This window comes from Entelurus aequoreus, linkage group LG07, assembly GCF_033978785.1.
Source record: "Entelurus aequoreus isolate RoL-2023_Sb linkage group LG07, RoL_Eaeq_v1.1, whole genome shotgun sequence".
Classification (NCBI taxonomy): Eukaryota; Metazoa; Chordata; class Actinopteri; order Syngnathiformes; family Syngnathidae; genus Entelurus; species Entelurus aequoreus.
Genome location: NC_084737.1, coordinates 19,627,120 through 19,652,127, shown reverse-complemented (window position 1 = coordinate 19,652,127; position 25,008 = coordinate 19,627,120). Strand labels below are relative to the sequence as shown.

Here is a 25,008-nt window from a genome sequence, read left to right as displayed (position 1 = left end):
AAGTGCAATATATTTATCTGTACAGTAACCTATTTATTTATTTATATCTGCACCTTATTGCTTTTTTATCCCGCAATACCATGAGCTAATGCAACAAAATGTCGTTCTTATCTGTACTGTAAAGTTCAAATTTGAATGACAATAAAAAGGAAGTCTAAGTCTAAGTTTTAGTTGCTTAAAAGATATTCCTGGCTCTGAATTTGCTCATTACTATTTTTATGTTTTTGTGCATTATTTATTGCCGTCATCATTAAACGAACAGGTTACTCATCAGTTACTCAGTACTTTTTCATGTTTTTTCACAACATACTTTCTTTCTTTCTTTCTTTCTTTCTTTCTTTCTTTCTTTCTTTCTTTCTTTCTTTCTTTTAGTTTATTTCGAACATGAACATTTACATCATTTTACTTTTACTCAAGTAAGTATTTGGGTGACTACTCCTTACTTTTACTTGAGTAATAAATCTCTAAAGTAACAGTACTCTTACTTGAGTACAACTTTTGGCTACTCTACCTACCTCTGATTATTTATAAAGCAAGTTCGAGTATCATTGGTAAATTTGTGTCCTCTTTTTGGGATTTCAGAATATGGTCAGCCTAAAATAAACAACATTCTAAAGTGAATCCTGAAAGTAAATTAGCTGCCTAATCGTTTATAAAATGTAGTAAACTGTAGTGAAGTCCGTTTGCTGCTAGTCTGACATATTAAGTAGTTTACTAGCTACTGCCGCGTTAGCTAGCTTTTGTCATGAGCGATTTCAAAGTAAAAAAAAACTCTTTCTAAACATGGCTAAGGTAAATCGTGAACGTAGATTAGCTGTCTAGCTACAGTCGCGTTAGTTAGCTTGTGTGACGGACGTGCAATTTTAAAATAAAAACATTCTAAACATGGCTAACGTGAATTCTGAACGGAGATTAGCTGGGTAGTTGTCGTGTTAGTTAGCTTGTGTGACGCGCAATTTTTGAGTAAAAAAACACATTCCAAACATGGCTAATGTGAATTCTGAAAGTAGTTTAGCTGTCTAGCTACAGTCGTGTTAGTTAGCTTGTGTGACGGACGTGCAATTTTAAAATAAAAACATTCTAAACATGGCTAATGTGGATTCTGAATGTAGATTAGCTGTCTAATCATTCATTAGATATAATAAATTGTAGTTTAGTCTGTTTGCTGCTAGTCTGACGTCGTAGTTTGCTAGCAACAGCTGTGTAAACTAACTTGGGTGAACCACATTCTTAATATGGGTAATGTGTAAATTGTGAAAGGAGATTAGCTGCCTAATCATTTATAAAATGTAGTAGATTGCTATGTAGTTTGCTAACTGCAGTGTGTTTACTTGTGTGTGATATCATGTGCGATACAAGCAGTCCTGCAGCATGTTTCCTTGTGTGTGATAGCATGTGCGATACAAGTATTCCTGCTGTGTGTTTACTTGTGTGTGATATCATGTGCGATATAAGCAGTCCTGCAGCGTGTTTACTTGTGTGTGATATCATGTGCGATACAAACAGTCCTGCGGCGTGTTTACTTGTGTGTGATATCATGTGCGATACAAGCAGTCCTGCAGAGTGTTTACTTGTGTGTGATATCATGTGCGATACAAGCAGTCCTGCGGAGTGTTTACTTGTGTGTAATATCATGTGCGATACATGCAGTCCTGCAGCGTGTTTACTTGTGTGTGATATCACGTGCGATACAAACAGTCCTGCAGCGTGTTTACTTGTGTGTGATATCACGTGCGATACAAACAGTCCTGCAGCGTGTTTACTTGTGTGTGATATCACGTGCGATACAAACAGTCCTGCGGCGTGTTTACTTGTGTGTGATATAATGTGCGAATCAAGCAGTCCTGCAGTGTGTTTACTTGTGTGTGATATCATGTGCGATATAAGCAGTCCTGCAGCGTGTTTTACTCGTTATTTTTTAAAGCTTGAATATAAGATCAAGTGTGATTACTTCAGTGTGCGATCAAATCTGAATGTCAGCCTTGAAGCCACAGAAAATGTCAAAGTGGCACCGATAAAAACACACACGTGAGTTACAGCAGACGAGGAATCTAGTGGGGATTGGGAGTCGGCTTGAATTTTCTCCTGGGTGATCAGGCCAATGAAGTGAGGCGCTATTACCGTAATGAAAAAAAAAAGGGGGAGGAAAAAGAAGACGGCTGATTTATGGATGATTCATTATTTACTGACCATTCATCCCTGGCATCCTCCCCCACTCTCTTACACATGCCGCCTGAAAAGCTCGATAAAAATGCGCAAATTTGATTGATTCTGCTCGTAGACTGACTGAGACCCCAGCTGCGGCACTTAAACGCGTGTGTGTGTGTGAGTGTGTGTGTGTGTGTGTGTGTGTGTGTGTGTGTGTGTGTGTGTGTGTGTGTGTGTGTGTGTGTGTGTTGTTCCTTTAATCATAAAGTGTAGTAAAGTGTCATCACCCCGCCCCCTTAACCTCCTCTTTAGCCACGCCCACTCTTCCAAGCAGCCATCATTTTAAATATGTCTTTTTTTTCTCCCCCCGTCCCCTCCTCCAATTGTAAATCCTGGCCCTGGCCTCCTTCCTCCCTCTTGTCCTTGCACCAGAAAATGAGTTTCGGGGCGAGCTGGTGAACCAGCGGTGGACACGAGGCGAGAGGACCAGCAGCCGCTGTCAGGCCTCCCTGAGACTGCAGAGCCATCGACCAATCATGGTGAGTGACAAGGCCCCGCAGCAAGCACCTTTTACGCACTCCGCAACTTCATTCTGCTTCCTGGGACGCTTTTTTCCTCCCTTCCGTACCACAATCACACTCATCCATATCGATACTTATTCGATACCGCGATGAAAATGAACACACTGAACGAACCCACGTCAGGAGAAGGTAGGGCTGGGCTGATAACCGTATCGCAATATAGGTCTTTTATATCGGTTGATATCGATAATTATTGATAATTTTACGACAAATTGAAAAACAAAGGAGCAGGAGAAAAATATATTTTATTAGAAATGTAACTTCATGTGATTATTTGTAAACCCTCAGCTGTTAAGGCAGAAAGGAAAACACTCAAACAATCAATTACCTCGTTTCCATGCAATGAATTAGTCTGAATTCTAAGAAAGCACTCTACAAACCATAAAAACACTTTCATCTGAACATGTTTGGCTTCTGAGAAACCGCACTAACACACCTACCGTATTTTATATAAACCGCACCCGCTAATATTTAGAACAGGGGTCACCAACCTTTTTGAAACCAAGAGCTACTTCTTGGGTACTGATTAATGCGAAGGGCTACCAGTTTGATACACACTTAAATAAATTGCCAGAAATAGCCAATTTGCTCAATTTACCTTTAAGTCTATGTTATTATTAATAATTAATGATATTTACACTTAATTAAACGGTTTAAAAGACGAGAAAACACGAAAAAAATTACAATTAAATTTTGAAACATAGTTTATCTTCAATTTCGACTCTTTAAAATTCAAAAAGAAGAGAAAAAGTAGCTAATTCAAATCTTTTTGAAAAAATAAAAAAAAGAGTTTATGGAACATAATTAGTAATTTTTTCTGATTAAGATTAATTTTAGAATTTTGATGACATGTTTTAAGTAGGTTAAAATCCAATCTGCACTTTGTTAGAATATATAACAAATTGGACCAAGCTATATTTCTAACAAAGACAAATCATTATTTCTTCTAGATTTTCCAGAACAAAAATTTTAAAAGAAATTCAAAAGACTTTGAAATAAGATTTAAATTTTATTCTACAGATTTTCTAGATTTGCCAGAATTTTTTTTTAACATTTTAATCATAATAAGTTTGAAGAAATATTTCACAAATATTCTTCGTCGAAAAAACAGAAGCTAAAATGAAGAATTAAATTAAAATGTATTTATAATTCTTTACAATAAAAAAAATAAATTTACTTGAACATTGATTTAAATTGTCAGGAAAGAAGAGGAAGGAATTTAAAAGGTAAAAAGGTATATGTGTTTAAAAATCCTAAAATCATTTTTAAGGTTGTATTTTATCTCTAAAATGGTCTTTCTGAAAGTTATAAGAAGCAAAGTAAAAAAATTAATGAATTTATTTAAACAAGTGAAGACCAAGTCTTTAAAATATTTTCTTGGATTTTCAAATTCTATTTGAGTTTTGTCTCTCTTAGAATTAAAAATGTCGGGCAAAGCGAGACCAGCTTGCTAGTAAATAAATAAAATTAAAAAAATAGAGGCAGCTCACTGGTAAGTGCTGGTATTTGAGCTATTTTTAGAACAGGCCAGCGGGCTACTCATCTGGTCCTTACGGGCTACCTGGTGCCCGCGGGCACCGCGTTGGTGACCCCTGATTTAGAAGAAAAAAACAAATTTTCCATATATTAGTCGTACTGGACTATTAGCCTCAGATATATACGTTGGGAAATGGGTTATTTATACAGGATTATTCTGTAAATGTTTATTTTCATACCTTAATTGTTTTTTTTTACATACCTTAATTGTTTATTTACATACCTTAATTTTCCATATATTAGCCGCACTGGACTATAAGCCTCAGATATATACGTTGGGAAATTAGTTATTTACATAGGAATATTCAGTATTTTTTTATTTATATACTTTAATTGTTTATTTACATACCTTAATTGTCCATATATTAGTCGCACTGGACTATAAGCCTCAGCTACTGTAGATACGTTGGGAAATTAGTTATTTACACAGGAATATTCTGTAAATGTTTATTTACATACCTTAATTGTTTATTTACATACCTTAATTTTCCATACATTGGTCGCACTGCCTCAGATATATATGTTGTGAAATGAATGATGTACACAGGAATATTCTATAAATGTTTATTTACATACCTTAATCGTTTATTTACATACCTTAATTGTTTATTTACATGCCATCATTTTCCATATCTTAGCCACACTGGACTATAAGCCGCAGATGTATACGTTGGGGAATTAGTTATGTAAAAAGGAATATTCTGTAAATGCTTATTTAGATACCTTAATTGTTTATTTACATACCTTAATTTTCCATATATTAGCCGCACTGGACTATAAGCCACAGATACAGTATATACGTTGGGAAATTAGTTATTTAAACAGGAATATTCAGTATTTTTTTATTTACATACCTTAATTGTTTATTTACATGCCTTAATTTTCCGTACATTAGCCGCACTGGACTATAAGCCTCAGCTATATACGTTGGGAAATGAGTTATTTACACAGGAATATTCAGTACATTTTTATTTACATACCTTAATTGTTTATTTACATACCTTAATTTTCCATATATTAGCCGCACTGGACTATAAGCCGCAAATATATATATTGTGAAATAAGTTATTTACACAGGATTATTCTATAAATGTTTATTTACATACCTTAATTGTTTATTTACACAACATAATTTTCCATATCTTAGCCACACTGGACTAAAAGCCGCAAATGTATACGTTGGGAAATGAGTTACGTAAAAAGGAATATTCTGTAAATGTTTATTTACATACCTTAATTGTTTATTTACATACCTTAGTTGTTTATTTATATACCTTAATTTTCCATAATTTAGCCGCACTGGACTATAAGCCTCAGATATATACGTTGTGAAATTAGTTATGTGCACAGGAATATTCTGTAAATGTTTATTTACATAACTTAATTGTTTATTTACATACCTTAAGTGTTTATTTACATACTTTAATTTTCCATATATTAGTTGCACTGGACTATAAGCCTCAGACCTATACGTTGTGAAATTAGTTATTTACACAGGAATATTCTGTAAATGTTTATTTACATACCGTATTTTTCGGAGTATAAGTCGCTCCGGAGTATAAGTCGCACCTGCCGAAAATGCATAATAAAGAAGGAAAAAAACATATATAAGTCGCATTTTTTTGGGAAATTTATTTGATAAAACCCAACACCAAGAATAGACATTTGAAAGGCAATTTAAAATAAATAAAGAATAGTGAACAACAGGCTGAATAAGTGTACGTTATATGACGCATAAATAACCAACTGAGAACGTCCCTGGTATGTTGACGTAACATATTATGGTAAGAGTCATTCAAATAACTATAACATATAGAACATGCTATACGTTTACCAAACAATCTGTCACTCCTAATCGCTAAATCCCATGAAATTTTATACGTCTAGTCTCTTACATGAATGAGCTAAATAATATTATTTGATATTTTACGGTAATGTGTTAATAATTTCATACATAAGTCGCTCCTGAGTATAAGTCGCACCCCCGGTCAAACTATGAAACAAACTGCGACTTATAGTCCGAAAAATACGGTACACAGGAATATTCTTTAAATGTTTATTTACATACCTTAATTGTTTATTTACATACCTTAATTGTTTATTTAAATGCCATCATTTTCCATATCTTAGCCGCAGATGTATACGTTGGGAAATGAGTTATGTAAAAAGGAATATTCTGTAAATGTTTATTTACATACCTTAATTTTCCATATATTAGCCGCACTGGACTATAAGCCACAGATACAGTATATACGTTGGGAAATTAGTTATTTAAACAGGAATATTCAGTATTTTTTTATTTACATACCTTAATTGTTTATTTACATGCCTTAATTTTCCGTACATTAGCCGCACTGGACTATAAGCCTCAGCTATATACGTTGGGAAATGAGTTATTTACACAGGAATACTCAGTACATTTTTATTTACATACCTTAATTGTTTATTTACATACCTTAATTTTCCATATATTAGCCGCACTGGACTATAGGCCGCAAATATGTACGTTGCAGAATGAGTTATTTACACAGGATTATTCTATAAATGTTTATTTAAATACCTTAATTGTTTATTTACACACCATAATTTTTCATATCTTAGCCACACTGGACTAAAAGCCGCAAATGTATACGTTGGTAAATGAGTTACGTAAAAAGGAATAGTCTGTAAATGTTTATTTACATTCCTTAATTGTTTATTTACATACCTTAATTGTTTATTTCGATACCTTAATTTTCCATATATTAGCCGCACTGGACTATAAGCCGCAAATATATATGTTGTGAAATGAGTTATTTACAGGATTATTCTATAAATGTTTATTTACATACCTTAATTGTTTATTTACACAACATAATTTTCCATATCTTAGCCACACTGGACTATAAGCCGCAGATGTATACGTTGGGGAATTAGTTATGTAAAAAGGAATATTCTGTAAATGCTTATTTACATACCTTAATTGTTTATTTACATACCTTAATGTTCCATATATTAGCCGCACTGGACTACAAGCCACAGATACAGTATATACGTTGGGAAATTAGTTATTTAAACAGGAATATTCAGTATTTTTTTATTTACATACCTTAATTGTTTATTTACATGCCTTAATTTTCCGTACATTAGCCGCACTGGACTATAAGCCTCAGCTATATATGTTGGGAAATGAGTTATTTACACAGGAATATTCAGTAAATTTTTATTTACATACCTTAATTGTTTATTTACACACCATAATTTTCCATATTTTAGCCACGCTGGACTAAAAGCCGCAAATGTATACGTTGGGAAATGAGTTACGTAAAAAGGAATATTCTGTAAATGTTTATTTACATACCTTAATTGTTTATTTACATACCTTAATTGTTTATTTATATACCTTAATTTTCCTTAATTTAGCCGCACTGGACTTAAGCCTCAGATATATACGTTGTGAAATTAGTTATGTGCACAGGAATATTCTGTAAATGTTTATTTACATACCTTAATTGTTTATTTACATACCTTAAGTGTTTATTTCGATACCTTAATTTTCCATATATTAGTTGCACTGGACTATAAGCCTCAGATCTATACGTTGTGAAATTGGTTATTTAAACAGGAATATTCTGTAAATGTTTATTTACATACATTAATTGTTTCCAAACGGTGTCTGTAACACACCAGTATAACGGCTGATCAAACAAAACAGAAGTCATCGTCATGGACCCACTAGCTGCGCAAGCTAGCTCTCCAATCCGCTAAACAAACTCAATAACTCCAAGGTGACATTACGGTGAATTTACTGAGGAATTTGTGAAACTGAAACAATATAAAAAAAATGCCCTTGGAAGTTAATAATACTAACACAGACACTCGTAAATGTGTTAGCATATTAGCTAATGCTAACGACGCTAGCTTAATTACATTACAATAGCACGTACAAATATGCATGAAACCACTCCTACAGACATCACACATGGGACGCTTTAGTAAGTAAGAATTGTTTTAGTTATATTGGGAAACTTACAAACATTGGTTGGAGTGATGGATGAAGAATCCATACGAGTCGTCACGCTATGGACGGCAACTGTACTTCCCGTAAATTCATAGCTCAGTCCAAACAGAAGGGCTCTGCTGCACCTGCAGTGAGCGAACTCGCCCACAAGATGGTGCCATAATGCAAACAGTAACACACACACTTGTGTTTTTTTAAAACTATTTACATTATGGCTGTCAGCGAAGAAAAATCTATAAATTAGCCGCACCGTTCTATAAGCCGCAGGGTTCAAAGTGTAGGGGAAAAAATAAAGGCTTGTAGTCCGAAACATACAGTAGATTATGCGATATGAAAACCAGCTCTTTGGAGCGGGTGTTAAAAACAGGCGACGACTGGAATGAAGAGACTGTTTATTTGCTTCCCAGATTAAAAGAGCGGTACATTTTGAAGTGCATCGATGGCAGGAAGAAACGGAGGTTTATTTAAGAAGTTAGCTAAGGAAATGTAAAATTGACTGACTCCTGAATGAAATACGAATGAGATGTTTATATTTCCAGTCTTACAAACTTAAATGAAGAAAGATGTGTAATAGAAATACAACTGAAGAAGGAAAATAATTCAAAAGAAGAAACATCAATCCTCAACAAAACTTCTGGAGCTTCAGTTTCTTCATGCTGTTAACTATCTGCACACGCTGGTATAGAGTAGCGATATGTAGATGATATTTTTTATCAGCACAAAATCTTTTATCCCTTTTTATTATTCATATTATGTTTATAAACTCAGGAAATATGTCCCTGGACACATGAGGACTTTGAATATGACCAATGTATGATCTTGTAACTACTTGGTATCGGATTGATACCTAAATATGTGGTATCATCCAAAACTAATGTACAGCATCCAAACAACAGAAGAATAAGTGATTATTACATTTTAACAGAAGTGTAGATAGAACATGTTAAAAGAGAATGTTAACAGTACATCAACAAGTAGATTAATAATCCATCTTTACAGTTTGTTCTTTATAATGTTGACAAAATACTAGATTAATAAATGACACAATATGGACTAATTAGGATCCTTTGTTTGCTTAACCTCTTAAGGCCCAAGCTGTTTGTTTACATGCTTTTTTTTTATTTCTCTTTGCTATTTGGGCTTATTGGACCCTAATTAAAATAAAAACTAAAAATCATCTTTTAATATGATGTACTTATGTCCATAAGTGCACAAACGTGTACTTCCTGTGTAGTGACATGCAAATTATTTTTTTTACACTTTTTTTTTTCCAAATTCCATTGTATGTTATTCTCTTCTGACACCACCAGATAGCAGTATAAGTGTCCATGTGTCGGTTTAAGACCCCAATTCAGTAGTGTACACAATTTTGGAAATAAGAGCTAAAAGGTGCTGTCCATGCATGTGGCCACTAAGGCCTTTAGAGGTTAAGGGACAAGTGGTAGGAAATGGATGGATGTTTCCTTACTTACTAATACAAGACAGGTTGTCTTGTATGTTCACTATTTTGTAAGGGTGTAACAGTACGTGTATTTGTATTGAACCGTTTCGGTACAGGGGATTTGGTTCGGTTCGGAGGTGTACCGAACGAGTTTCCACACGGACATATTAAGTAGCTTACCGTACGTTGCGTAAACAATGCACACTGAGGCGCAACACACGCTATTAGCGACCGGACTACTACAAAATGCAAAAAGCCAGAGCTGGAAGACCCTCTTGCCTCGTTAAGATCTCCCGTTTGGGAACATTTCGGTTTTGCGGTGCGATACAACAATGGATAACATCGCTTCAACGAAGAAAAAGACGAACAAACACAGCTCCCACCGCATTCAAGCAGCCTCTCCTCGGCGAGTCAGGCAGGGCTAAAGCAATAACAAATGTTTTTATAGCAGCAGATTTAAGACCATATTGCCTTAAAAACTAGATTTTGACCCACTTCTATGGTGGAAGAACAATGAGCCCATATATCCTCTTACTGCCAAGTTAGCCAGGCACTAGCTCGCCATATCTGCTACCTCCATGCCCAGTGAAAAGGTATTTTCCACAGCTGGAGATATTTTAACTGCAAGCAGGTCTGCTCTTTCTGCAGACAATGTGGATAAACTGATTTTTCTGGCAAAAAACATGAAAATTGAGTGAAAGTCACCAGGGTTAAAGGCTGGGGGGGGGGAAAAAGAAAAGTTAGTCTGAGGCTGAGTGGACTTGAAACTGTTTAATGTTGCACTTTTTGTATGTAGAAGAAAAGTTTTGTCATTTTATTTAATCTGAGCAACAACTTCAAGCAGTTTAATGTTGCACTTTATATGTGGAAATGTTGCACTTTATATGTAGAAAGGTTTTGTTAAGAAACCAATTCTGAGCCTTATCTTATTTAGTTTTTATTTTATACTTGACTGCATTAACCCTGGCAATCGACCCTGTGTGTATATGTTGTTATGTTAAAAGGATAAAGCCATTGTTTACAAATTTTGGTAAATAAATAACCTGAAAATGTATATTTTGTTTTTTTCTTACTGTACCGAAAATGAACCGAACCGTGACCTCTAAACCGAGGTACGTACCGAACCGAAATTTTTGTGTACCGTTACACCCTTACTATTTTGTAAGGACAAAATTGCAATAATAAACATATGTTTAATGTACCCTAAGATATTTTGTTAAATTAAGTCAATAATGAAATTTTTTAGCGGTGCCCTTTATTTAGAAAAGTATCGAAAAGTATCGAAATACATTTCAAAATATTGGTATCGGTACAACCCTAGTTGATACTATCACCTGATTGGCTGTTAGCCTGTCACTTCCTGCGTTGCTCGGTTACCAGAGAGCGAGTGCCTTTGTTCGTGCAACCAAACTTGCTTCCATACTTTCTTCCCATGAAGAAAAAATAGTCATTATCAAACGTTTTATTGAACGCGTTTTTTTTTGTTTTTTTTAATTGATATGGATTACGTGTCCATGGCGATATATATTGATATCGCCAAAGGTCCTGCAGGGCCACGCCCATCCTGGGCTGCAACCCGCTTGCTCACTTTATCTCAGCTCAGCGCTTTGCCTCTGCTGAGTGCACTTTCTTTGCCACAGCATTTTTTTTTGTTTGTTATTGTGCTGAAACGCAACGAAAACGTCAAAAGGACGGCCTTGAGCTCCTCTTCCACGGATCAGCAGAAAAGAATCCCCCCGTCCTAAAAGCAAACCCCCCCCCCCCCCCCCCCGAGCGGACGATTGCGAGGTTATTTCCGGGAGCATGACAACCGATGACGGCACACAACAAAGACGTGGCGGGTCTGAGGAGGAGCGTGGAGGAGATATGGGTGGGTGGCTGATGGGGGCGGAGAGGGGGTTGGGGAAGGGGGAGGGCCGTGCCCCCCTGGGCCCAGTAAAAGTAGTTTTGCTCCCCCCATGATGGCTCAGGTTCATCTCAGAAGATGACATTTATTGATTTGGCTTGATTTCTGCTGCTGGGGGAGCAGAGGAGGGAAGGAAGCCCCTCCCCCCTGCATGGCAGCTGTCACAATAAAAGCCCCTCATCAGAGGACGCGTCGTCGTCATTGTCAGGCGCGCATGTCGCTGGATGTTGTGGTCTTTGAATTTTCTGGTCAGTAATAGGAATTGAAAAACACAAACTTTTTGGTTCATTTTACGTTTTATTTTGAAATGCAGAACATTTTCATTGAAAAAGAAAAAAACTGTTGGTTCATTTTACGTTTTATTTTGAAACGCAGAACGTTTTCATTGAAAAAGAAAAACTGTTGGTTCATTTGCGTTTTATTTTGAAAAACAGATTACCTGATAACGATGCACGCAGTCCTGCAGTTTGTTTACATGTGTGTGATATCATGCGCGATACAAGTAGTCCTGCAGAGTGTTTACTTGTGTGTGATATCATGTGCGATACAAGCGGTCCTGCAGCGTGTTTACTTGTGTGCGATATCATGTGTGATACAAGCAGTCCTGCAGCATGTGTACTAGTATGTAATATAATGTGCGATACAAGCAGTCCTGCAGCATGTTTACTTGTATGTAATATCATGTGCGATACAAGTAGTCCTGCAGCCTGTTTCTTTATGTGCAATATAAATAAATGATAAATGGGTTATACTTGTATAGCGCTTTTCTACCTTCAAGGTACTCAAAGCGCTTTGACAGTATTTCCACATTTACCCATTCACACACACATTCATACACTGATGGCGGGAGCTGCCATGCAAGGCGCTAACCAGCAGCCATCAGAGGCAAAGGGTGAAGTGTCTTGCCCAAGGACACAACGGACGTGACTAGGAAGGTAGAAGGTGGGAATTGAACCCCAGTAACCAGCAACACTCCAATTGCTGGCACAGCCACTCTACCAACTTCGCCACGCCGTCCCATCATGTGCAATACAGGCAGTTCTGCGGCGTGTTTACTTGTGTGCGGTATCATGTGCGATACAAGCAGTCCTGCAGAATGTTTACTTTTGTGCAATATCATGTGCAATACAAGCAGTCCTGCAGAGGGTTTACTTGTGTGTGATATCGTGTGCGACACAACCAGTCCTGCAGCGTGTTTACTTTTGTGTGATATCATGTGCAATACAAGCAGTCCTGCAAAGTGTTTACTTATGTGGGATATAATGTGTTATACAAGCAGTCCTATAGCGTGTTTACTTTTGTGTGATAAAAGGGACAAGTGGTAGAAAATGGATGGATGGATGGATCATATGCGATACAAGCAGTCCTGTAAATTGTTTACTTTTGTGGGATATCATGTGCGATACAAGCAGTCCTGCAGAGTGTTTACTTATGTGGGATATCATGTGCGATACAAGCAGTCCTGTAGCGTGTTTACTTTTGTGTGATAAAAGGGACAAGCGGTAGAAAATGGATGGATGGATGGATCATGTGCGATACAAGCAGTCCTGCAAATTATTTACTTGTGTGGGATATCATGTGCGATACAAGCAGTCCTGCAGCGTGTTTACTTGTGTGCGATACAAGCAGTCCTGTAGCGTGTTTACTTTTGTGTGATAAAAGGGACAAGCGGTAGAAAATGGATGGATGGATGGATCATGTGCGATACAAGCAGTCCTGCAAAGTGTTTACTTGTGTGTGATATCATTTGCGATACAAGCAGTCCTGCAGCGTGTTTACTTGTGTGTGATATCATGTGCGATACAAGCAGTCCTGCAGAGTGTTCACTTGTGCAAAGCTGGACAGCCAGTTAACACCTAAATGTCCTCCAATAAACACAAAATTGTATTATATTTTACTGAAATCATTTACAAAATGTAAACATGCTAGGTTCTTAGCTACTTGGAGCTAGCAGCTACGCAACAGCTAAGCACACAATAGCACACAAGCTAGACATAGAAAATAATCATTTAACAATAAAAGGTGGCATTTGTCAATATAAACAAGTATCAAATAAATATAGTTGCATATTACTTACACATACAAAGTCTCCAAGGCAGAATTAGAAAGTATCCAGTAACAAACGTGTCCGCATCATTCAATTTACTGCATCATGAGCTTGACTTCATGAATTACGGTCGGCCAAAAAAAACAACAATGACCTCTCCACTTCAACCTAAAGACAGCCTAGGTCAATGCCAAATAGCTTAGTTTTTACATAACTACCATTGTTCTCCTTGTTTGACTCATTTAACTTGTTTCAACCTTCTTCTTTTTTTAACAAAGTATGTACGATTCCTGACGATATCGTGTCTGGTCAATATCGGCCAGTAGTCAAGAAAGTTGTATCGGGACACTCCCACTGTTTATTCAGTCCATCCAGTAATGCTTGTATGTAATCAGAATTTGATAGCGTGTGTGTGTGCAGGTGGCGGGGAAGGGGGGATTGGCTATTAGGAAAAAGCACTTAGTTCCCAATATGGACAATAAAGGGTGACTAGTTTGGCCTTGGTTGTGTTTTCCTTGTTCATACAGAAAGCGAGAAGCACGCTGCCCCTCCCCCCCGCCCCCTCTCCATGCTGCTCTTGTGTGAATTATTCAAATGAAAACCATGAATAGGCTTGCCGCGCACTAATCCAACATGGTGGTCAGCCCGCGGAGGAAAAGTGCGAAGAGCACCTTTTTTTTTTTTTTTTTTTTTTAATTGGCAGCTGCCGCCTCGCAGATTTTTTCTCGTGATGTCGGCCCCTTCCGTCGTCGGTGCCGGCGACTCCTGGCGAGCGTGGTGTAAAAAGCCCAAATGAAAGAAAAGCGTCATTAACGTGAGGCGAGAGACGAGGGGTGACCTTCTCTCTGAAGCCATCGTCGTCGTCCCCCACAGCCAGACATTTCCATAAAGCAGAGTCCTCTCACACCATGAGCCGGTAGGGATGAGCTGCTATTCTACCTGCTGCCTTTCATTCGCATACAACAATAAATCACCAAAAATGATTCACGGGCGCTGCACCGCTGCTGCCCACTACTCCCCTCACCTCCCAGAGGGGTGATCAAGGGGATGGGTCAAATGCAGAGGACAAATTTCACCACACCTAGTGTGTGTGTGACAATCATTGGTACTTTAATCTCATCTGTGTCAATTCACATAAAGTCTCTTTGATGCACACATAATGATTAAAAAATAAAGACATTCAATAAAATAATGCATACATATTAAACATTAAATGTACAATATTAAGAAAATAATGATACAAAATAAATAAATACATTTGATAAAATAATGCACAAATATTACATGTATATTATTGAAAAATATTGGTAAAAATAAATAGACTACATAAAATAATGCACAAATATTACATAAATATGTCTGAAAAATAATGATAAAAAATAAATAAACTAAATAAAATAATGCACAAATACTACATATATATATATTATTGAAAAATAATAATACAAAATAAATAAATAAACTGAATTAAATAATGCACACATATTAAAAATAAAATAAAATAATGCACCCATATTACACAGATTATTATAAATTATAATAAAAAAGAATGCACACATATTAAATATTAAATATTGTTTAAAAATAATAACAAATAAATAAATGTATTAAAATAATGTACAAATATTACATGTATATTATTGAAAAATAATGATGAAAATTAAACTAAATAAAATAATGCACAAATATTACATATATATTTCTGAAAAATAATTATCAAAAATAAATAAACTAAATAAAATAATGCACAAATACTACATATATATTATTGAAAAATAATAATACAAAATAAATAAATAAACTGAATTAAATAATGCACAAATATTAAAAATTAAATTAAATAATGCACACATATTAGATAGATTGTTATACATTATAATAAAAAATAAATAAAAATAATGCACACATATTAAATATGATTTTAAAATAATACAAAATAAATGAATGTTTAAAAAAAAAATGCACAAATATTACATGTATATTATTGAAAAATAATGTTAAAAAATAAATAAACTAAATAAAATAATGCACAAATATTACATATATATATTTCTGAAAAATAATGATAAATAAATAAACTAAATAAAATAATGCTCAAATACTACATATATATTATTGAAAAATAATAATACAAAATAAATAAATAAACTGAATTAAATAATGCACCCATATTACATAGATTATTATAAATTATAATAATAATAAATAAAAATAATGCACACATATTAAATAGTAAATATTATTTGAAAATAATAACAAAAAAATAAATGTATTAAAATAATGCACACATTTTGTGTGTGTGTGTGGGGGGGGGGGGTGATGTACGCGAGTGGCGGGCTTTTCAAACGCAGGAAGAGCATCAGCTGACGATTTGCTTCCACTCGCCGTGACTTTGAGCACTTCCACGTTTAATGAGAGGGAATGGAGACGAGGGACGGGAAGAAGAGGGAGGACGTGCTTACCAATTGAAATGTGCGTTGCCATGGTAACACAAACATGAAAGCAGCAGCAGGCAGTCTTTGCTGATGACTGATAAGTGTAAGCAGGAGTGTTGTGCTCTTTAAAGGCCTACTGAAACCCAGTACTACCGACCACGCAGTCTGATAGTTTATATATCAATGATGAAATCTTAACATTGCAACACATGCCAATACGGCCGGGTTTCATTACTAAAGTGCAATTTTAAATTTTGCGCGAAATATCCTGCTGAAAACATCTCGGTATGATGACGCCTGCGCGTGACGTCACGGAATGTAGAGGACATTTTGGGACAGCATTGTGGCCAGCTATTAAGTCGTCTGTTTTCATCGCAAAATTCCACAGTATTCTGGACATCTGTGTTGGGGAATCTTTTGCAATGTGTTTAATGAACAATGGAGACAGCAAAGAAGAAAGCTGTAGGTGGGATCGGTGTATTACGGCCGGCTGCAGCAACACAAACACAGCGGATGTTTCATTGTTTACATTCCCGAAAGATTGGCCTGTGGAGAACTGGGACAACAGAGACTCTTACCAGGAGGACTTTGAGTTGGATACGCAGACTCGCTACCGTGAGTACGCAGCTGCGGCTTCCAAACATTTAATCGCTTGCCCGTACGTGCGTGCCGCTATGTACATGTCACGTACGTAACTTTGGGGACTTTGGGGAAATATATGTGCTGTATGAACTTTGGGGAGGTGAACAGTACTTTGGGCTGTGGGATTGAGTGTGTTGTGCAGGTGTTTGAGTTGTATTGGCGGGTTATATGGACGGGAGGGGGGAGGTGTTTGTTATGCGGGATTCATTTGTGGCATATTAAATATAAGCCTGGTTGTGTTGTGGCTAATAGAGTATATATATGTCTTGTGTTTATTTACTGTTTTAGTCATTCCCAGCTGAATATCAGGTCCCACCCGCCTCTCACAGCATCTTCCCTATCTGAATCGCTTCCACTGCCCTCTAGTCCTTCACTCTCACTTTTCTTATCCACAAATCTTTCATCATCGCTCAAATTAATAAGGAAATCGTCGCGTTCTCGGTCCGAATCGCTCTCGCTGCTGGTGGCCATGATTGTAAACAATGTGCAGATGTGAGGAGCTCCACAACCGGTGACGTCACGCGCATATTGTCTGCTACTTCCGGTACAGGCAAGGCTTTTTTTATCAGCGACCAAAAGTTGCGAACTTTATCGTCGATGTTCTCTACTAAATCCTTTCAGCAAAAATATGGCAATATCGCGAAATTATCAAGTATGACACATAGAATGGACCTGCTATCCCCGTTTAAATAAGAAAATCGCATTTCAGTAGGCCTTTAATTCCTATTTACACACTTTTTCACCTCATCTTCTCTTGCCTACCCGATATCCATCTGATACGATATCAGCATGAATTATTGTGCCTACTTGTATTACTTTGTGATAATGTTGCACGATATATGAATTATATAGATTTAGTTTTTAATACTCACATGGTGATCATACATGTTGATGTTGAAGGAACACTTAACTTGCTGCTTGGTGGTAGGTAAACTACGTTCCTTACAAGTAGCTTTATCACTGGAGTTCGACAACTCGCTAAACACCAAAGGAGGATGCAATTAGCCATTCTAACCGCTAAGCTAGCGCTCTCGAATGTAAACAAGGTTATAGTTGCATATTACTTACACATACAAAGTCTCCAAGACAGTATTTGAAAGTATCCAGTAACAAACGTCTCCGCATCATTCAACTTACTGCATCATGAGCTTAACTTCATGAGTTATGGTGGCCAAACAATTTTAGTGTACCGATACAAATATTGCTGCTTGTATCGCACATGATATCGCACACAAGTAAACACACTGCAGGAATGCTTGTATCGCACATGTTATCACACAAGTAAACATGTTGCAGGACTGCTCGTATCGCACATGATATCGCACACAGGTAAACATGCTGCAGGACTGCTTGTATCGCACAGGATACCGCACACAAGTAAACACTGCAGGACTGCTTGTATCGCACAGGTTATCACACAAGTAAACATGTTGCAGGACTGCTCGTATCGCACATGATATCACACACAGGTAAACACGCTGCAGGACTGCTTGTATCGCACAGGATAGAGCACACAAGTAAACACTGCAGGACTGCTTGTATCGCACATGTTATCACACAAGTAAACATGCTGCAAGACTGCTTGTATCGTACATGATCTCACACACAAGTAAACACTCTGCATAACTGCTTGTATCGCACATGTTATCACACAAGTAAACACGCTGTAGGACTGCTTGTATCGCACATGATATCACACACAAGTAAACACACTGCAAGACTGTTTGTATCGCACATGATAGCACACACGAGTAAACACGCTGCAGGACTGCTTGTATCGCACATGAAATCACACACAAGTAAACACACTGCAAGACTGTTTGTATCGCACATGATAGCACACACAAGTAAACACGCTGCAGGACTGCTTGTATCGCACATGAAATCACACACAAGTAAACACACTGCAAGACTGTTTGTATCGCACATGATATCACACACAAGTAAACACACTGCAAGACTGTTTGTATCGCACATGATAGCACACACAAGTAAACACGCTGCAGGAGTGCTTGCATTGCACATAATATCGCACGAGTAAACACGCTGCAAGACTGCTTGTATCGCACATGATATCACACACGAGTAAAAACGCTGCAGGACTGCTTGCATCGCACATGTTATCACACAAGTAAACACGCTGTAGGACTGCTTGTATCGCACATGATATCACACACAAGTAAACACACTGCAGGAATACATGTATCGCATATGTTATCACACGAGTAAACACGCTGCAAGAATGCTTGTATCGCACATGATATCACACACGAGTAAACACGCTGCAGGACTGCTTGTATCACACATGAAATCACACACAAGTAAACATGCTGCAAGACTGCTTGTATCGTACATGATATCATACACAAGTAAAAACTCTGCATAACTGCTTGTATCGCACATGTTATCACACAAGTAAACACGCTGTAGGACTGCTTGTATCGCACATGATATCACACACAAGTAAACACACTGCAGGACTACTTGTATCGCATATGTTATCACACGAGTAAACACGCTGCAAGAATGCTTGTATCACACATGATATCACACACAAGTAAACACGCTGCAGGACTGCTTGTATCACACATGAAATCACACACACGTAAACACGCTGCAGGACTGCTTGCATTGCACATGATATCGCACGAGTAAACACGCTCAAGACTGCTTGTATCGCACATGATATCACACACAAGTAAACACGCTGCAGGACTGCTTGCATTGCACATGATATCACACACACGTAAACACGCTGCAGGACTGCTTGCATTGCACATGCTATCGCACGAGTAAACATGCTGCAGGACTGCTTGTATCGCACATGAAATCACACACAAGTAAACACGCTGCAGGACTGCTTGCATTACACATGATATCGCACACAGGTAAACACGCTGCAGGACTGCTTGTATCGCACATGATATCACACACGCAAGTGAACATGCTGCAGAGCTGCTTGTATCGCACATGATATCACACACACAAGTGAACACGCTGCAGGACGGCTCGTATTGCACATGATCTCGCACACAAGTAAACGCGCAGCATGACTTCTTGTATCGCACATGATATCACACACAAGTAAAACGCTGCAGGACTGCGTGTATCGCACATGATATCACACACAAGTAAACACGCTGCAGGACTGCTTGTATCGCACATGATATCACACACAATTTACATGCCAGCACATACAATACGATACTTGTTTTTTGCTGATATGGGACTGATGCCAGTATTGCATGGGGACGTTTGATATCTATTTTGGTTCGGACTGTATCCACTGTCATCTGGTTCAGCAAGGTGACTGGAGGCGTGCACAGAGCGGCACATTAACACGCGAGAGAGTGACAAGAAGTCTTCACACCGCACTCTTCTTCCACGTCACTAGTGGGGCGCAGAAGGAGCCCACTCCCTGGTCCAGGCAGGGGTACAAAGGCGCCACTTGTTGCACGCTAACTTCCACCAAGCCTGCTCTCAGAGTTGCAGACAGCAGGAACAGGAAGGGGAGGGGTTTCCTCCGCCTGCACCTGTATCTCCATGAATGGAGCGAACCCCCCCCCCCGCGTGAAAAACAACAACAGCAGCATGCTTGGTCTTCCCCTCGTCCCTCCTTTTCATCATCTCAGCAGGAAGGGCTGTGTGCCAAAGACAGGGAGAGAAACAGGGCCCTTGTGTGGCCCTTGTGTGGCCCTGCCAGCTCCACCACACAAAGCAGTCAAGTGCCCGGCTGGAGGGGTGAACCTTTTTCCATCATTAAAGAAAAATACCTAAAAATACCTATTATATCTCATCATAATTATAACTATTTTATCTCATCACGATTATAACTATTTGATCTCATTATACTTATAACTATTTTATTTCATCATATTTATAACTATTTTATCTCATAATTATAACTATTTTATCTCATCACAATTATAACTATTTTATCCCATCACAATTATAACTACTTTATCTCATCATAATTATAACTATTTTATATCATATTTATAACAACTTTATCTCATCATAATTATAACTATTTTATCTCATCACAATTAGAACTACTTTATCTCATCACAATTATAACTATTTTATCTCATCATATTAATAACAATTTTATCTCATTATAGTTATAACTAATTTTATCTCATCATAATTAGAAATATTTTATCTCATCATAATTATAACTATTTTATCTCATCATAATTAGAAATATTTTATCTCATCATAATTATAACTATTTTATCTCATCATATTACTATTTTATTTCATAAGGCTGACTTTCCTATCGCATAATTTTGATTTTATGCCTTTTAATCTCACAATCTGACTTTCTTATCTCATAATTTGGATTTTTTATTTTACAAATATGGCTTTTTAATTTCATACTTTTGACTTTATCTCATAATTTTGTCTTTTTATCTCATAATTTTGACCTTTTATCTCATAAGTATGACTTTTTATTCATCCATCCATTTTCTACTTATTGTCCCTATCTCGTCATAATTATGACTTTCTTGTTTCCTAATTTCGATCTTTTTCTTACGATTTAGATTTTTTATCTCATAATTTAAATTCTCTCATTTCATAATTTTGACTCTCACTTTTTATTGTGATAAATTACACTTTTTATCTCGTAATTATGACTTTCTTAAGGTATGAGTTTGACTTGTTATGTCACAATTTTGCTTTTAAATCTGATCATTTGGATTTTTTAATCTCATAATTTTGATTTTGTATGTCATAATTTTGACTCTTTAATGTCATAATTGTGATTAATTGCCATAAGTGTGACTTTTAATGTAATAAGTTTTACTTTTATTGGCATCATTTTGATTTCTTAATCTCATAATTTTGATTTTTTTAATCCCATAATTTTGATTTTTAATGTTATAATTTTTTTATTTTATTTTGTAATTTAAAATTTGTATCTTCATATATTTGTCTTTTATTGTCCTAATTTAGATTTTTATGTCATAATTCTGATTTAAGGTCATATGTTTTACTTTTAATGTCATAATTTTGACTTTTTATGTCATAATTCTGATTTATTGTCACCACTTTGATTTATAATGTTATAATTTTTACTTTGTATTTTCATAAATCTGATTTATTGTCATAATTTAGACTTTTAATGTCATCATTTTAACCTTTAATGTCGTAATTTTGATTTATTATTTTATAACTTTGACTTTTTTATGTCATCATTTTGACTTTTTTATGTCATCATTTTGATTTGTTGCCTTAATTTGGATTTTTAATGTCATAATTTGGACTTTTAATGTCATAATTTGGATTTTTAATGTCATAATTTTGACTGTTTTACATCATAATTTTGACTTAATCTCATAATTTTGATTTTTAATATCATAATTTTGACTTTCTATGTCATCATTTTGATTTATTGTCATAATTTGGACTTTAATGTCATCATTTTGAGTTTTTATGTAATCATTTTGACTTTTAATATCATAAGTTTGACTTTCTATTTCATAATTTTGATTTATTGTCATAATTTGGACTTTCTATTTCATAATTTTGATTTATTGTTATAATTTGGACTTTTAATGTCATAATTTTGAGTTTTTATGTCCTAATTTTGACTTTTAATGTCCTAATTTTGACTTTTTTATGTCATAATTTTGACTTACTCTCATATTTTTTTATTTTTAATGTCATAATTTTGAATTTTAATGTCATAATTTTGATTTATTGTCATAATTTTAACTTTTAATGTCATAATTTTGACTAAATGTTGTAATTTTGATTTTTAATGTCATAATTTGGATTTTTAATGTCATAATTTTAACTCTTAATGTCATAATTTTGATTTTTAATGTCCTAATTTTGACTTTTTTATGTCATAATTTTGACTTAATCTGATATTTTTTATTTTCAATGTCATAATTTTGAATTTTAGTGTCATAATTTTTATTTATTTTCATAATTTTAACTTTTAATGTCATAATTTTGACTTAATGTCATAATTTTGACTTTTAATATCATAATTTAGATTTTTAATGTCATAACTTTAACTTTTAATGTCATAATTTGGATTTTTAATGTCATAATTTGGATTTATTGTCATAATTTTGACTTTTAATGTCATCATTTTGACTTGTCATAATTTTGACTTTTAATGTCATAATTTTGACTTGTCATATTTTTGACTTTTAATGTCATATGTTTGACTTTCTATATCATAATTTGGATTTATTCTCATAATTTGGACTTTTATCGTCGTCATTTTGACTTTTTAATGTCATAATTTTGACTTGTCATATTTTCGACTTTTAATGTCATATGTTTGACTTTCTATATCATAATTTGGATTTATTGTCATAATTTGGACTTTTAACGTCGTCATTTTGACTTTTTAATGTCCTAATTTGGACTTTTAATGTCCTAATTTGGATTTTAGTGTCAGCATTGCGACTTGCCATGGGAGGATTATTATGTGGTCTTCCATAGAAGGGTTGAACATAATGAGAGTAAAAAAAGGACAAGCTGTGATAAAATAAAAGATGTCATCAAAGCTAAAAGCTCTATTGTGACTAAAAAGCATCTGATAGCTTTTGAGTGCGGCGCATAAGGAGGCGTGGCCCTCGCTCGTGTGTGTGTGTGTGTGTGTGTGTGTGTGTGTGTGTGTGTGTGTGTGTGTGTGTGTGTGTGTGTGTGTGTGTGTGTGTGTGTGTGTGTGTGTGTGTGTGTGTGTGTTGGAGCCGGGTTAACACCTGCTCTTTTGAGGCTTAAAAGGCGAGCCAGGACTAAGTAGTATGCACAAAATGTCACTCTTGTGTACACGCACACACACGCGCGCACACACATTTTTCGGTGACATAAAAGGGTTATTATTCCAGCAGCTTTTGAAAAAGCTGTATGATTTTGCCTCATTATGGTAACATTGAAAGTTATGATTTGCAGTCCTTGGCCCCACTAATGGCCGTGGCCCCCGAGCACTATACACAATCATGCACGCTCGCCACTCAGGCGTACCGGAAGGCGTGGGAGGGGCGGGAACGTTGTTTCTCTCCACATGTGTGGCAGTCAGCACTTAAGCGGTAGACACGCTCCCATCAGTATCGGCCTGTTTCAGGGTTAAATGGACCAATCTCCAAAGGTTTATTTGTGGTCCCTAACAGCTAACGTTGTGTGTTCATACACAGTGTGGAGCCGCTCCACTGAGTTATTAGATAAACTACATTTTTACAAGTATTATTATCACTGGAGGAGAAAGCTAAACATGTTACACGCCAAGTAAAAACACGCAGGGGCAGACTAGAAGGCATGCTAATCGCTAAGATAGCTAGAACCAAGACAAGAAATAAACAGGAAGTAAGCAGATATTAACAGGAAGTGAACAAGGAGAATAATTGAGGGCTTTTTGACTGAGCGATGACCTTTGACCCTTGTTCCATCTCTCCCCCCCCCTCAGATGAGCGTAGAAAATGACGACAAGCGGACTCGCACTCGCTCTAAAGGAATCCGAGGTGAGTGTCACTGATCGTGTGTCAGGTGCGTTTGCTTGTTTACATTTATTTGTGTATCCACTCTCTGAAAAATGCACATTGCAAGAAGTGTTTTTTCCACATATCATAATTTTGAATTTTTTATGTCATCATTTTGATTTTTAATCTCATAATTTTGATTTTTTAATCTCATCAATTTTACTTTTTAATCTCATAATTTTGATTTTTTTAAATCTCATAATTGTGATTTATTTTTTTCATAATTTTGACTTTTAATGTCATAATTGTGAATTTCTATGTTATAATTTAGAATGTGTATCTCATTTTTTCTTTTAACGTACTAATTTTGGTTTTTAATGTCATAATTTAGATTTTTGATGTCCTAATTTTGACTTTTTATGTCATAATTTAGATTTTTTTAATGTCATAGTTTTGAAATTTTTATGTCATAATTTTTACTTGTTTTATGTCATAATTTTTACTTAATATCATAATTTTGATGTTTTATTTCATCATTTTGAATTTTTATGTTTTAATTTAGAATTTATCCGTCTTTTATCGTCCTTATTTTTACTTTTATTGTCATAATTTTGATTTTTGATGTCTTAATTTTGACTTTTAATGTCCTAATTTTGACTTTTTTATGTCATAATTTTGATTTTTTTATGTCATAATTTTGATTTTTAATCTCATAATTTTGTTTTTTTTTAATCTCATAATTTTGGTTTTTTTTAATCTCATAATTGTGATTTTTTTTATCTCATAATTTTTACTTTTAATGCATAATTGTGAATTTCTATGTTATAATATTT

General features: G+C 35.6%; 1 protein-coding gene across 6 annotated transcripts in view; it reads left to right on the top strand.

Annotated features, from left to right (window-relative positions):
• LOC133653482 (myelin transcription factor 1-like) overlaps positions 1-25,008 on the top strand; it is a 154,999-nt gene that overhangs the window by 34,682 nt on the left and 95,309 nt on the right. For all 6 annotated transcript variants that reach the window (XM_062052795.1, XM_062052796.1, XM_062052793.1 and 3 more), the window contains 2 exons: positions 2,581-2,687; positions 24,163-24,217. In XM_062052795.1, coding sequence (XP_061908779.1) covers positions 2,581-2,687; positions 24,163-24,217 — 162 coding nt within the window. The remainder of the gene's footprint in view (positions 1-2,580; positions 2,688-24,162; positions 24,218-25,008) is intronic.